Source organism: Citrus sinensis, chromosome 9, assembly GCF_022201045.2.
Source record: "Citrus sinensis cultivar Valencia sweet orange chromosome 9, DVS_A1.0, whole genome shotgun sequence".
Taxonomy (NCBI): Eukaryota; Viridiplantae; Streptophyta; class Magnoliopsida; order Sapindales; family Rutaceae; genus Citrus; species Citrus sinensis.
This window is the reverse complement of record NC_068564.1, coordinates 30,980,031-30,994,063: the sequence shown is the minus strand read 5'-3', so window position 1 is coordinate 30,994,063 and position 14,033 is coordinate 30,980,031. Positions and strand designations below refer to the sequence as shown.

General features: G+C 33.7%; 2 protein-coding genes across 3 annotated transcripts; one reads left to right on the top strand and one right to left on the bottom strand.

The window, feature by feature from the left end:
- Positions 1-1,063: 1,063 nt before the first annotated feature.
- Positions 1,064-7,174, top strand: LOC102578069 (bifunctional purple acid phosphatase 26). The gene is made up of 9 exons (XM_006474337.4): positions 1,064-1,356; positions 1,591-1,791; positions 2,184-2,295; positions 2,816-3,042; positions 4,857-4,995; positions 5,346-5,566; positions 6,201-6,322; positions 6,445-6,606; positions 6,873-7,174. Exons 1-9 carry the CDS (start codon positions 1,174-1,176, stop codon positions 6,943-6,945), a joined length of 1,440 nt encoding a protein of 479 aa, XP_006474400.1. The 5' UTR covers positions 1,064-1,173; the 3' UTR covers positions 6,946-7,174.
- On the bottom strand, positions 7,110-12,504 carry LOC102615706 (synaptotagmin-5). 2 transcript variants are annotated; one of them, XM_006474336.4, is made up of 12 exons: positions 12,282-12,503; positions 11,960-12,115; positions 11,715-11,835; positions 11,344-11,465; positions 10,745-10,846; positions 10,082-10,156; positions 9,786-9,865; positions 9,445-9,595; positions 9,129-9,359; positions 8,391-8,708; positions 8,068-8,181; positions 7,110-7,527 (listed from the first exon to the last, which is right to left on the bottom strand). In XM_006474336.4, exons 1-12 carry the CDS (start codon positions 12,384-12,386, stop codon positions 7,381-7,383), a joined length of 1,722 nt encoding a protein of 573 aa, XP_006474399.1. In that variant the 5' UTR covers positions 12,387-12,503; the 3' UTR covers positions 7,110-7,380. The 2 variants fall into 2 exon arrangements, with proteins under 2 accessions (XP_006474399.1, XP_052289300.1); XM_052433340.1 differs by lacking the exon at positions 9,129-9,359 and having other exon boundaries at positions 12,282-12,504.
- Between the last annotated feature and the right edge of the window lie 1,529 nt (positions 12,505-14,033).

Here is a 14,033-nt window from a genome sequence, read left to right as displayed (position 1 = left end):
ATTTTGTCGTCGGAAGATTCCAGCTTATTGCTGGGGACTTGACCACTTTAAACACGATTTAAACGAATTAAAATTTCGTAATGTATCCAACTACTAATCAATGAATAATCAATCGTCCGCCTCCAGAGCCAAAACGTGCAACATATAAACTGACTAGTGATCGCGGATAACTTATAATATATTTTAACCATAAAATAACACTTGACGTCTAAGCAATAAAAAAAAAAAGGATGTAAATTAATTAAAAATAGAAAGTCGATTTGTGGTGGTGATTGGGTGAAAGTGCGTTGCAAATTAATTAATAATTACTCGTCTCTGGTTGGACTTGGCAAATGCGCGTGATGGCTACTTTCTGTTTTTGTGTTGCAACATGCAAGATCGATTTTTTTTTTTTTTTTATTGTAACTTGAAAAATAAAGCTAAATATTTAAATCCTGATTTTTTTTTTAATTGAACATGAACACGCAGTCTTCTTAAAGGTATATTAAGTTGGTAATGAAGGTTTCATTACCTTCCGATAGAAATTATCATACTCTCCCATTTGGTTAATTTAATACATTTTGTATAGTAATTGGTGTTAATAACTTCTGAAATTTACTTAATTAACTATCATATCATTTACTTTTAAAAAATAAAATTAAGTATAATATCTCAAATAATTACTTAGAAAAATATGATTTTTTTTAAAAAAATATTATTTTGTAAAATCATCGAATTATTGATTTAACACATACACTCTAACTCGGAACGGATAAAAAATATCATCTAATTTAAGTTATTAATTTATTACAGTTTTATGGTTTGAACCTTACTCGAAGAAACTGAATTGTCGTTAAACTAAATAAACTAAAATAATAACGGGAGCTGTTGTGTGAAAATGTAATAAAACAGTTAGCAGTCACATGTGACACGCACATGGTCCAAGTGGGACTGTCCTCCGTTTATCGGATCAGTTAAATATTCTGCTAGTCACCAAACAACCAACGACAACACGACAAGCTAATAGGAGTACTATCACCATCCCTTCTAACCTACGCCACGACCACCTCATCGCTGCTAACGTACGCATCTCACGGTCCAGCGATTGGACTTGTCGACAAAACAAACACGAAAGCTAAGGCAAGCATTTGCCTCCTCGTTCCTCAATCTCCATTTCTCTCTCTTGCTGTTGTAATGGAGAAGATGTGGTTGCTGCTTCATCTGGCCTTGACGACGGCAATCGTGTTGCTGAGCGATGTGAATGGCGGGAGCGCGGGGATCACGAGTAAATTCATCCGCACAGAGTGGCCATCCATCGACATTCCTCTCGATAACGAAGCATTCGCTGTTCCTAAAGGTCACAATTCCCCTCAACAAGTATGTAAGAAGAAGAATTCAAATTTAACATTAAAAATTAAATCAAAATGTTACGGATGATTCTCTTTTTAAATATCCATTTATGACCTTAGGCTTTGAGACTCACTCACTCACTCACTCCCCAACTGTCCGTATATCAATTGGAAAATTACACTTATGACCTTACGCCTTTGAAACCCACTCACTCTTTAACCGTCTGTAATTGGTAATCTGCAATCTGCAATTGCGGCGTAGGTGCATATTACGCAAGGCGACTACGACGGGAAGGCCGTGATTATCTCATGGGTGACGCCTCATGAACCGGGCCCGAGTACGGTGTCGTATGGCACGTCGGAGGACAAGTTTGATTTTACTGCTGAGGGGACGGTGAATAACTATACCTTTTACAAATACAAGTCCGGTTACATCCATCAATGTCTCGTTGATGGCCTTGAGGTAATTATTATTATTTCTTGATTATGAATTAATGAGTTTGTGGCTTTAACATTACCGTGAATTATATATTATATAATAGCTTAATTTTTCTCTAGTATGAATTGTTTGTATTAATGAGAATTTTTGTTTTTTATTGATAAAATTAAGTCATGCACGTACATTAATACATACAAATGGTAGGATTTACTTAGTAGTTTCTTTGGAAAGGAGTAAAGATTTGTCTACTTCCAAACTTTTATATATGAAAATGAATGCCAGGTCAACAGTTTGAACTTGATCTTTCAACTCATGTTTTGCATAGAATTCACACCAATATGAATTGTTTGACTTTACCAGGGGCTTTCTTTGGTGAATTTTAGCTCCTTACTCTTTAAGTGTTTTCCTGTTTTTAGTATGATACCAAGTACTATTACAAGATTGGGAGTGGCGATTCTTCTAGAGAATTTTGGTTTCAAACGCCTCCAAAGATTGATCCTGATGCTTCTTACAAGTTTGGAATCATTGGTGAGTTGTATATTCTCCGTACCTCTTCTAATAATATCTGAATGACTCACACATTCGTGTATAAAAGCAAATTGCTTATATGTTGATGTATATCTCGGACCTCTCTTCTTTGTTCTTGTATTGATTTAAGCCTTATTTAAATTATGTATCAATTCACGTGCGTATCTTGGTCTTGATTTTACTTGACCAGTCCATCCTAGGCGTGACTTACTTCTAGAAATGCATTTCATCTCTAATTTCATTTTGATTTATACAAATACTTTTGAAGACTCTTTTTTGGAATGTCTCCTTTGCTGCAACTGGATCATGATTTTGATAAGTCCCTCAAACTCATGCATGGATTAGTCTATGTGGTGCTATTATGACTTTTCTCATCTGTGTTTGGAGTAAGCACCAACTGTGGCATCTAGAAGTGCATTTGTCCTAATTTATTCCTATATTGCAGGACTCTTATCAGTGTGTTTCTTGTGTATTGCTCTCTTACTAATTCTGGTTGCAATATATTACATGTATGTTGCAGGTGACTTGGGGCAGACATATAATTCTCTGTCCACTCTTGAGCATTATATGGAGAGTGGAGCACAAACTGTTTTGTTCCTTGGAGATCTTTCTTATGCTGATAGATATCAGTTTATTGATGTTGGTGTACGTTGGGATTCATGGGGTCGGTTTGTTGAGCGAAGTGCAGCATATCAGCCTTGGATTTGGTCTGCTGGAAATCATGAAATAGAGTACATGACTTACATGGTAAAGTGTTAGACATATATCATTGAAACTTATCATTTAATTTGATATTTTAAATTGTTAAAATATTCTTGCCTTGAGCATATCCTTGTGATGAATGTTGCTTCCTGTTCTTGCTGAAATGGGTTATAAAGAAACAGTGAATGCCCCGTGGATCATTGAGAGACAACTGTTTCCCAATATTGTTGTAGTGCCCACTCTCTTCGAACAATAGAATAGGATATTTTCATTTTTCCTTAATTGTCATTTCTATTGTTCTCTTTTCGGCCTGTTTACGTTGTGGTTTTATTGATCTCTTAACTTCTGTGGTTCATTTTCTATTTTCTATTTCCTCTTTTGGGGATATGCATGAATCAACCAACAGAATACCCTTATGTTGTGTTTACTCGCTGGAGTGAGAGTGAGGAGTGTGGATTCCTCCCACTCCAGCGTTTACTTACTTAAAATGGGGAGGGATTGGGAGTCCCATTCTGTGGGCCCCACTCATTTTTGGAGTGGGGAGTGGGAGTGGGACTCCCATTGGGTCCACTCCCACCTCTCCCATTTCTACCCTTTTTTATTTTATTTTATGTTTTATAATTAATAAAATAAAATAAATAATATTATATTTATTTGAAAAATAATATTATATTTATTTAAATAATAATATTATATTTATTTGAATAATAATATTATATTTATTTAAATAATAATATTATATTTAACTAAATAATAATTTACATTGATTCTAAGTTAAAATTATTTTAAAATAATATTATTATATTAATAGAGAATTAATAAATATAATATTATTATATTTATTTTAAAAATAATAGTACTATATTTATTTAATATTAATAATAATAAATACTTTATTCTAAGAAAATATTAATTTTGTACTAAATAATATTATATTATTATTTTATATAATAATAAATTTAATATAATTATATTAAATAAAATAAAATAACATTTCATTTTATATTAAAATTACAATTAATAATTTATTGTTCATAATTAAGAATATTAATAATTATAATAAATTTACAAATATAATAAAATAAATATTATTCATTAAATATATTTTTTATTAGTTTTGTAATTAAAAACTATAATTCTTTAAATAAGGATAAAATTGTAATTTGAAACTATTTACTCCCAATCCGAGACAAAGTAAACACATAAATTGGATTCTGATCTCTATTCCATGCTTCCATTCCAGTGTAAGTGAACAACCTACTCCCACTCCCACTCCACACTCCCAATCCTAGGATTCCCACTCCCCAGGATTCCCAATCCAATCTAAAAAGTAAACGCTACCTTATTGGATTACAAAGCAAACTGGTGTCATCCATGCCTTAGGTTATTTGGCACAGTAACATTCAGCAAATTGTTTATTCTGTTATGCATATCTCGGGTTCCATCTATTTCACAATCTGTAGAAGTTTAGAATCAATAACGACCCTTTGCTAGAATGTAATAAATAATGGGCCGCTGTTTGATTTAGTTTCCAGTAGCACTATTGGATGATTGGTCTCAGCTTCTTCTATGTGGATATTGTGTGAATGGGCTTCTAGTATCATTACTTGTTGTTTTACTAAACCAGTTAGAATTCCAAGAACATGACGAGCCATGTAGTTATTTTCATTCTATGTTATAAAGTTTAGATCACATATAGGGTTATGATTCTGCTCTGATATTATTTTTAATCCATTGCCAGTTTTATAGGCAAGGCCACTGTGTATTAATTAGCTTGCGAATAGTTATTTTTGGCAGTATAAAATAATCTACAAAATAATTCTCGTTGGGCTATCAACATTTGAAATATTTGTGTGTAGGGGGAAGTTGTTCCTTTCAAATCCTATCTCCACCGCTACCCTACACCTCATTTGGCATCCAAAAGCAGCAGTCCTCTTTGGTATGCTATCAGACGCGCATCTGCCCATATCATTGTGCTATCCAGCTATTCTCCATTTGGTAATGTCCTTTTTCTTCTTAACTGTTCATTTGTTGGTAAATTGAAATTGAAAAAAATTTTACTGGTGAAAACTGAGATAGATTCAAGAAATGTAAAATTAACTGCAACATGTGAGGTTTTCAGCTTTTTATGTGCACAAACGTGAGACTGAAACCCTATTATTATAAAATAAACTGGGCGTTAGTGATCGTTTTGACCTTTCCTGTATTTTTCCTTAAAATTGATCATCAAGGCTTTCTGTTATTTTATAGTGAATATTGAATAACATGCTTTCTTTATGAATGGAGCTAGTTAATTTTTAATCCCTAAATTTTCACATCTAGTTTGATTCAATTATTAAAATCTACAGTAAAATACACACCTCAATGGGAGTGGCTCAGAGAAGAATTGAAGAAGGTTGACAGGGAGAAAACGCCTTGGCTAATTGTTCTCATGCATGTTCCAATCTACAACAGTAATGAAGCACACTTCATGGAGGGTGAAAGTATGCGAGCAGCCTTTGAGAGTTGGTTTGTCCGATATAAAGTTGATGTTGTCTTTGCTGGCCATGTCCATGCTTATGAAAGATCGGTATGTTTTTTAACTTCAATGATGTCTTGCATTTAGTATCCAAAAATAAAACTCATGAGTCAATGTTGCAAGACGGGAGCATTCTGTGTTCCACCATTTTTTCACATTTACATACTTTCATTTTAAGTTTGATTTCAATTATCAGAAGCCACTGATTTGAAGTTTAGTGAAATAAAGATGAGCAACAAAAATAGAACCAAACTAGGTTGACAGATAATAGCCAGTGCGTAGCTGAAAATGAGTAAAAGCTCCTTGTCTAATTGTAGTTAACAGCCACAAAAGTAACGTGTTGATTCAAATTTAGACAGACTGTACAGTTGGACCATCTTGAATTGCGAAGTAGCTATTATCTTACTCAAAATTGATAGGTGAAAGGTGCATACTTCTTTTGACAGCAACTGCTTGGATAAATTTTAAGTGTTTCACTTAGTATTGAAGTTAAATATCCACAAATTGAGGTTGTCTCAGCTAAATGAATGGTATACTCATACCATGCCCCTCATGACTACATAGTTAAGTTTACATTATTTTGATGTAGTTAGATGTCTACATATTAGATCAAAATATTATATTGGTCCTCTTTGATAGTACTATATGCTTTTTCCTTGATTCTAAAGAAAGTTTTTGCTTTCAGTATCGAATCTCGAATCTACACTACAACATATCAAGTGGTGACTGTTTCCCTGTGCCAGACAAATCTGCTCCTGTTTACATCACTGTTGGGGATGGTGGAAATCAAGAAGGTTTAGCTGGAAAGTGAGTCAAGTTGAATTGCATGATTGTTATAATCTTCCTGCCCCGTACATCAAATTTATTGTTTATTTATCTAACAGAAAACTCAAATCTTGGTCACTTAAAACATTCTGCCGGGTGTGCAGGTTCAGATATCCACAGCCAGATTATTCTGCCTTTCGAGAAGCCAGTTATGGGCACTCTACACTAGAGATTAAAAACAGGACACATGCATTCTACCACTGGAACCGCAATGATGATGGGAAAAAAGTGGCAACGGACTCATTCATATTGCACAATCAGTACTGGTGAGTACAATTAACCATTTTTTCACTTTTGCTTAAGGCCAAAGTAGTGCTTGCATTTCAAACTGAAGACTCATAGTATCAAGGTGTTAATTATGGCTTCTTTAAGATGAAATAAGTTCAATCTCTATTATTTAGAAAACCAATATTGTATCCAACTAGTAAATGCTTAATAATGTGGAAAAGCAACACCATGTTGTCATGTGAATATTACTGGTTTTTTCATGACAAAACCATCTTTACGCCGTGTTTGAATTTTGGACATCCAGGGCAAGCAACCGTAGGAGGAGAAAACTGAACAAGCACTATTTAAGAAGCGTTGTTGGCGAGCTTTTTGCTTAACTAGGAGGTATCTAGAGAGTCTCCGATATATATATGGTCGATTGGATACAAACTCACGGGGGATTTCAGTCAAATTCTTCAACTTGTATGATTACGCCGCATACAATTCATCCCTTATTTGTCATGTTGTAGACCTGTAGTATATTTCAATAAGAATCAATATGTTGTAACAATATTTGCAAGCTACATTGACATATATGGAGAAATGCCACGTTACATATTACAACCACCTTTGAAAATGATTTGCATCTGCTTCACAGATTTTATTCTATAAACCGTACATCAGACGCAGAGCATCAGATAAAAACCTCACAAATATCTGTTCCTCTCTTTTCCCTAAAGAATTATCTATATGCTTGAACAACCGTGTGATAGCTTGGGAATCTTCTGTTGGCTACAAAATCATGTAGTATTTCAGATTGCGTTGGTTTTCACTCAGGTATCGCGATAAATAGGCTGCGGCATCCACTTGAGGTGCAACTTTAATTTTCCTGATTTAGTTCCATCAAGCTCAAAGCAGTCTGTGTATTCTCCTTCCAATATAACCCTTGTCAATGTCAAGATGCATCGTCCCATGTAGTCCTGCATGATTTTGATTACATGTGTTAGACTGTTAGCAGTCATAACATTTTTACAATCAATGTTACTGACCGGACAAATTGGCTTTTTAAATTTTAGGTTCTTAGAAAGAAACAGGAAGCTGAACTTAGAAAGTTTCAGTAGATCATCAAAAGATTGCTTATTTCCCTCAAAAGATTGCTTATTTCCCTTTCTCAGCTATTTCATCAAAATAATCGAAGAGCTTCTGATCCATCATGCAACCATGTTTTCCGATTCTGAAAATAGCGGCTTAAATATCTCTATAAAGATAAAAAGGAAAAAGTTTTCAACCAGAGGATACTACAAATTATAAAAGTTCAAATATTCTGTATCAGCAAGTCAAATCTCTTAATCTAAAAGCAACCAGCAAAATTAATAGGATTTTGGAATCTATCAAAATCATAAAAGCTGTCTTATTCAGGCCTGGAAAAAGATAATACTGAACAAGTAATTAACTACATAAAAGCTGTCTTTTCAAAAAAAAAAAAATTAAGTACTTGAAAAAGCTGCAAATTGACTTACCTTCCCAAATGTGTCATGATCCCATACTTCAGCAATTAGCATGTCATGCAATCCATCCTCAACAACAAAGTCAAAAGTTTGATTCCAAATTGGATTCAGGCAGTCATTCACAACCTAAAAACAGAACAGAAATAAGGATCAAGGAAACAGAGAATCTAGAAGAGAGCTAAAATCTGCAAAAAAATCTTGGAAAACAAGGAAAACAAGTAAGAAAAAGTGAAACCTTCTTATTTACGAGTTCTATTAATGGTATTCTGCAGACGCAAGGGAGGAAAAGACCAGAAAAGAAAAGGGAAAACATATTAAAGATATCAAAATATTACTCTAGTTTTGTTTCTTGTCTCTGATTTCTTCATAGTGAGCACCACATAGGGATCAGCCTTCCCCATCAAATCTGATGCAGGCAAGTTTTCAGCTAATATTACTGTAACAGAAAGTACTCCTCTAATAATAACCTCTCTTCTCTTCTGAGAAGCATCTTTTTCAAGTTCAATAGCTTCTGTTCCATTTGCCCCACTTTTAAGAGCCTTCTCCCCATTTGTAAGAACCTTCTCCAAGGAGGTCATTGAAAAATTGGGAGCAAAAGGGTTTGTAAACACATTCTCCATTCCAAATGGACAGTACAAGAGTTCCAAGTGCACCTAAAACCAAAATTAAAAAATAAAATGAACTAATAATAGCAGTAACTGCCAAAAAAAAAAAAATTACATATATATATATATATATAACATGGAAAATCACCTAAACCCAAGTGTCAAATTATGTAAAATATATATATATAGTTGGAAATTCTGAAATTAGATCAAACTTCATAATAAGTTCCTTATTGTTTTTCCAATAATAATCCACCGGCATGCTGGTTTTTTGCCATTTCAATTCAAAGAATAAAAAGGCTGGTTCACCAGATCATTTCCCTTCATCACATTCAACTTGATTTAGCTAGTCCATTCTCTAAACTGTTATTGGTATTAAATTAAAGTTTTATAACGATTCTCATAGTTAGTCTAAATCACATAACTTTTAGAGGAATACTATTTGTAAGGAGGGTACTTGATACTTACCTGTCCCCTATATTTGGTATCTCTTTGAACATCCAAATCTTTAACCAGCTTCAACCATACATCCTTAACTTTGCCAGGCTCAAGTTCACATAGGCGTACTTGAGCGCATCCAATTAATTCAGATGACTGAATCCCTTCATCATCATAAATTCTTACAACCAAGTGCTGAGTGGATTCGTCTTCAACAATAAATTCAAAGTGTTCATTCCAGATTGGATTTAAATCATTGTTCTGAAGAAGAAGCAACAAAATTCCTTCAAAACCTATTAAATTGAAAATTTTATGAGAGAAAAAAATAAAAGATTAGACAACTTACAATTGTTTTACTTTTCTTCGTTTTTTCAGGTAGAGGTCGTACAAATAATACTGCATAGGGATCTGATTTCCCAATCAGGTCTTTATTGGTTAAACCCTTTGCTTGCACAAGCTTCACCTCTAATGTCCCCACGGGCTTCAACTCAAGTTCACTAAAAGAGAAAAATATCAGCTTCTTCAATAGATTGTTACAAATAAAATCATAGTATAAATCACTCAGCTAGTCTAAATGCAGTTGTTCATCATGAGACATATGCTTTCCTATCTGGGTTCAAACTGCTTACTGAAAACGGTTGCTTAAATCAAAAGTCTGCTCATATATCCTCCTTTATGCTAACATACCTGTAATCCCCAGGCAAAATAGGAACAATTTTCCTAACTGGCCAAGTGATTGAGTCTTCAATTGCATCATGTATGGTTGCCTGTAGAGGTGAAACATGCCACTAGTAAATTCAACAAATTATTGAAATTTTGTGATCCACTATTTTCAGAGGACGACATCAAATCGGGAGACTTTTCAACAAAAATTAAAATTCTTAGCACATGCAAAAATATCCATTAAACTTTATAATCATCTGTTATTAATGCACTAAAAATCATACTTAATTTCTAAGAGCAAAGAGGGAAGTTGCACAAACCTCAATAGAATCAGAAAGTCCAGGAATAGTTGATATGTCACCACCAACAACTTTAAGTGTAAAATCCAACTTTTTCTGCAAGCCAAAAACTGAATCTTTCGTAAGTATTTAGAGTGCATTAGATCATGCAAATGGATGCATCTCTGTACAAAGTCAAGTTTGTGTGAATGCGTCAGAAAGAGGTATTGACCTGCTGCTGGCCTTTTAATAGATCATATTACGACAATGCTTTTATTTTCAGATTCAGAGAGATTGAATCAGACCTTTGTTGGAGGGAGGGGGTGGATGGGGAATGAAATATAGAAAATATATCTTTTAATAATACTATTGATAAAATGATAGGCAAATATTAAGTCTCTGAATCTGAGTGAATTGCATTTTGCAATATCCAAATTCAATCCATCAGCAGTTACCGGCTTTTATGTTCTGTTACATATAAAATAGAAATTCTAAAATCTGACTTCATTCATGTAAATATTAAACTTGTAGGCAAGATGCGTACTAGCTTGCATCACAGCATATAAAAATATCTGCAAGCATTTATATGCTCATTATTGTGAACATATGCATCTCAATCAAATTCCTCTTTCAGTGTGTGTGTGGGTGTTTGGATTACTTCTGATTTCAACCAAACCTTTAGGAATTCAGAAAGAGATACTGTACCTTCTCTCTTAGAGAATAACTAACAGCTGCAAAGCCAGGAAATTCGTCCACTAGCGGCCTAAAGATCAATCTGAAAACTCCAGTGAATCCAATGTTTTTCACCTAAGGAGATTTATATGCCCCAAAAAAAAAAAAAAAATCAATTGATATCATTGTAGAACGCAATTGCAATGAGTTTTAAGCAGCACGCCTTAAAACCAATCGAAACGTCTGAACCCCGGCACACGGAACTTCCAATAATATTACTACACAAGAATTGAGTACATTTCTTTTCTTTTTTGGAAAAAGACTGGTGACATATAAACTTTTAGGCTTTCATTTTATAAATGCTACTATCATAGAGTAGAGTTTCCACCGAATCCTTTTTAACAGTCCATATGAAAAAAAGAGCCACTGTCTTGTACTTATACAGGACTCAATCCACTTAAACACGTCGAATCACTGACAGGCAAACAATTCATATTGCAAAACTTTAATGCTTTATAAGGCCACTATTCAATTGAATTGAGGCTTGTACTGGCTTTAATATAATATACAGAAAAAAACTCTTGAGAAAGGAGATAATAGTAAACAGAAGCAAAAACACAAGTGTGGATTACCTGCACAGGTAGCGCCACCCCAAGTCTGGTCTTGATTGCAAGTATTATACTTGAATTAGCATCCCACTGCATTTCCAACTCCATGGTAACGCCACTGCCTCCGTCTTCAATAATTGAAACTCCTAAAGATTGACGATTCGTACAATTAAAAGATATTAAAACAAAGAGCCAAGTTACTGCAACCTTCTTTCAGAAAAAGAATATTCTTAAAGGACAATATATACAAAAAGGACAACAATAGCAGTATTGGATTGCAAAATTGACATATGTTCGAATTCAATTGCTATTTTGCACACTATTATGTAACATAAGTGCAACAACTAGCCATTAATGATAGCAAGAACAAAGCAAAATTAACAAATGAAACCAACCTGTAAATTGGGGCGCAACGGTACCAAGAGTGAATTTGGAAAACTTGAGAGAAGACAATATAAACGGCCTATATTGTTCTAGCACTGGCTCTACCGATGACTTTATCAGCTCAGAAGCTGCCTACAATACCGAATTTATTAAAAGATTAATTAATAATAATAAAATAAAATAAAAATAAATTAGAATCCTATTAATTTCATTAAAAAGAAAGAGTAATAATAAAAGAAATGATAGTGTTATTTACCTCATTGACATAGGGCCAGAGCTTCTCAAGATGATGATTAAGCCAAGTCAACTTCTGGCGATGCGAGAAGACCACCCAAGATGGATAGAACTCGGCCGGCAAGATCTTTTTAGAATCTTCCACTGTCATCCGTGCAAACGCCGCTATTGTTGTTGCCTTCATACAGTAATAATAATAATAATAATAATAATAATAATAATACAACCACAACAACAACAACAAAATTAAAAAATACAAAATAAAAACACAACATCATTAACGACATATACTTTAATTAAACAGTAATTAATAATCAATAATACGAGTAGTAAATAGTGCTAACAAGTTCAGAGCGGAGCTTGGATCGCGCATTCTCCGATCGCACGAATCCGACGATAATTCCAAGCCCGACCACTAGCCCGACAACTAGCCCGAAAACAAATCCCATTTTGCTCGCGAGAAATTCAGTAACTATCTATCTGTGAGTCCCTGCGGTTGGTTTCGGGAGTTGGAAGAAGTTAGAAGAAGAGCTGTTCTTCTCTTTCTTCTGTTTTTTTCTTTTTTTTTGAAAAGATAATTTTTGAATAATTAAAACGTTGAAATCGAGGGATTGAGCGGACAGATGTCAGCAAATTGGGGGGTTAGTGGCAAAGCCGTATTTTGAGGGCAATAATTCTTATTTTTTTTACTGTTGGATAAAAGTAAAAGAGAAAGGCCATTTTGCCGACACGACACGAGGCCAATGCTTTTGGTTTTGGACGGTACAACCGCAGGGAAGAGCCAACTGGAAATGGTGGACCAGTACAACCGTGCCACGTCACCATCTCAAATAAACTGCGCGAAAGGGTACGAATTCCCCGGAGAATTTGTTCGTCAACTTTTCAAACAAACAGAATAAAGCACAGCACGGGAAACTAGTCAACCTCTTTCTTTTTTAATTCTTCTTGTTGAAATATTTTTATCCTTGAGATTTAGATTAAATCATTGTCATTTCCAAGTTGAAATCTCCCAAGTTAAAATGGTATCTCCTAAATCCCGGCAGAGGTGGCACTTTATCCTGAAAATATTCAAGTCCAAAATTCTTTTTTATCGATCGCTATAAATAACCGGAGCAAAAATGTCAAGCATGATAACTAGAACAAGAAGCTAGCAGCATCTGAAACAATTCCTCAACAGCTAAAACTTGCTGTTTTATTAAATTCTCTTTTTATTTTCTTATTAGATTATTTGTCTTTGTGTGGTTAAGAATTTAGACAAATATTTTTTTAAGGATTTAAAAATCCAAAACTAAATTCTAAAGACAAGTTATCGATTTTTTTTTTGTTGAGTAATATTATCCTTATCATCCCAACTGATGTGTCACCAATAAAATTTAGTTATTTAGATATGTTATATTTATCTCGAGGAGAATAACTGCTTGGCCTTGGCAGCTACAATTTGCACTTGTCCTTGCCGAACAAGTAATTGGTTACTTTAGTTTATTAGTTTACAATCATATACACAAATATAGAATAACATACACAGTCTTTAAGTTTTCTTTATTTTGAGTTATTTATTTTTGTTTTACTACAATTTGAACTTTTTTACTTATATCTGTATCCAAATAGGACTATTGTCCCAAAGAGATTTTGATATTTTCAATACAATTCCTTTTTTTAATTTTATTTCTCTACAAGAATACAAACAATCAAGTCATGCTCTTAATTAAGTGATTGATTTATCCAACGGGACAAATTACATGATCAAATTTTATTGTCATAATCCAATACCAGAACTCCTTACTACATACGATGTGCTTTTTAAAAAAGCTAGTGCATCAAAACAAAGAGATCATAGCTTGCCCTTTCATAGAGCCCAAAATTACATGAAAAACTAGGACTAATTGAAAGTCGATGTAGCAGAGTAAAAAGTAGTATAGCCTTCTAATGATGAATTCACGAGTGTTCATCACTTAAGGAATAATAAGTTCATGAAATTTTTATACTTTATTCGTGTAGAGACATAACGTTTACCTATTTATTATTTTGAGTTTAAATCTTAATTAACATACGTTTTCATGAAAATTTTAAGCCATTTTGCATACAACCATGTTAAT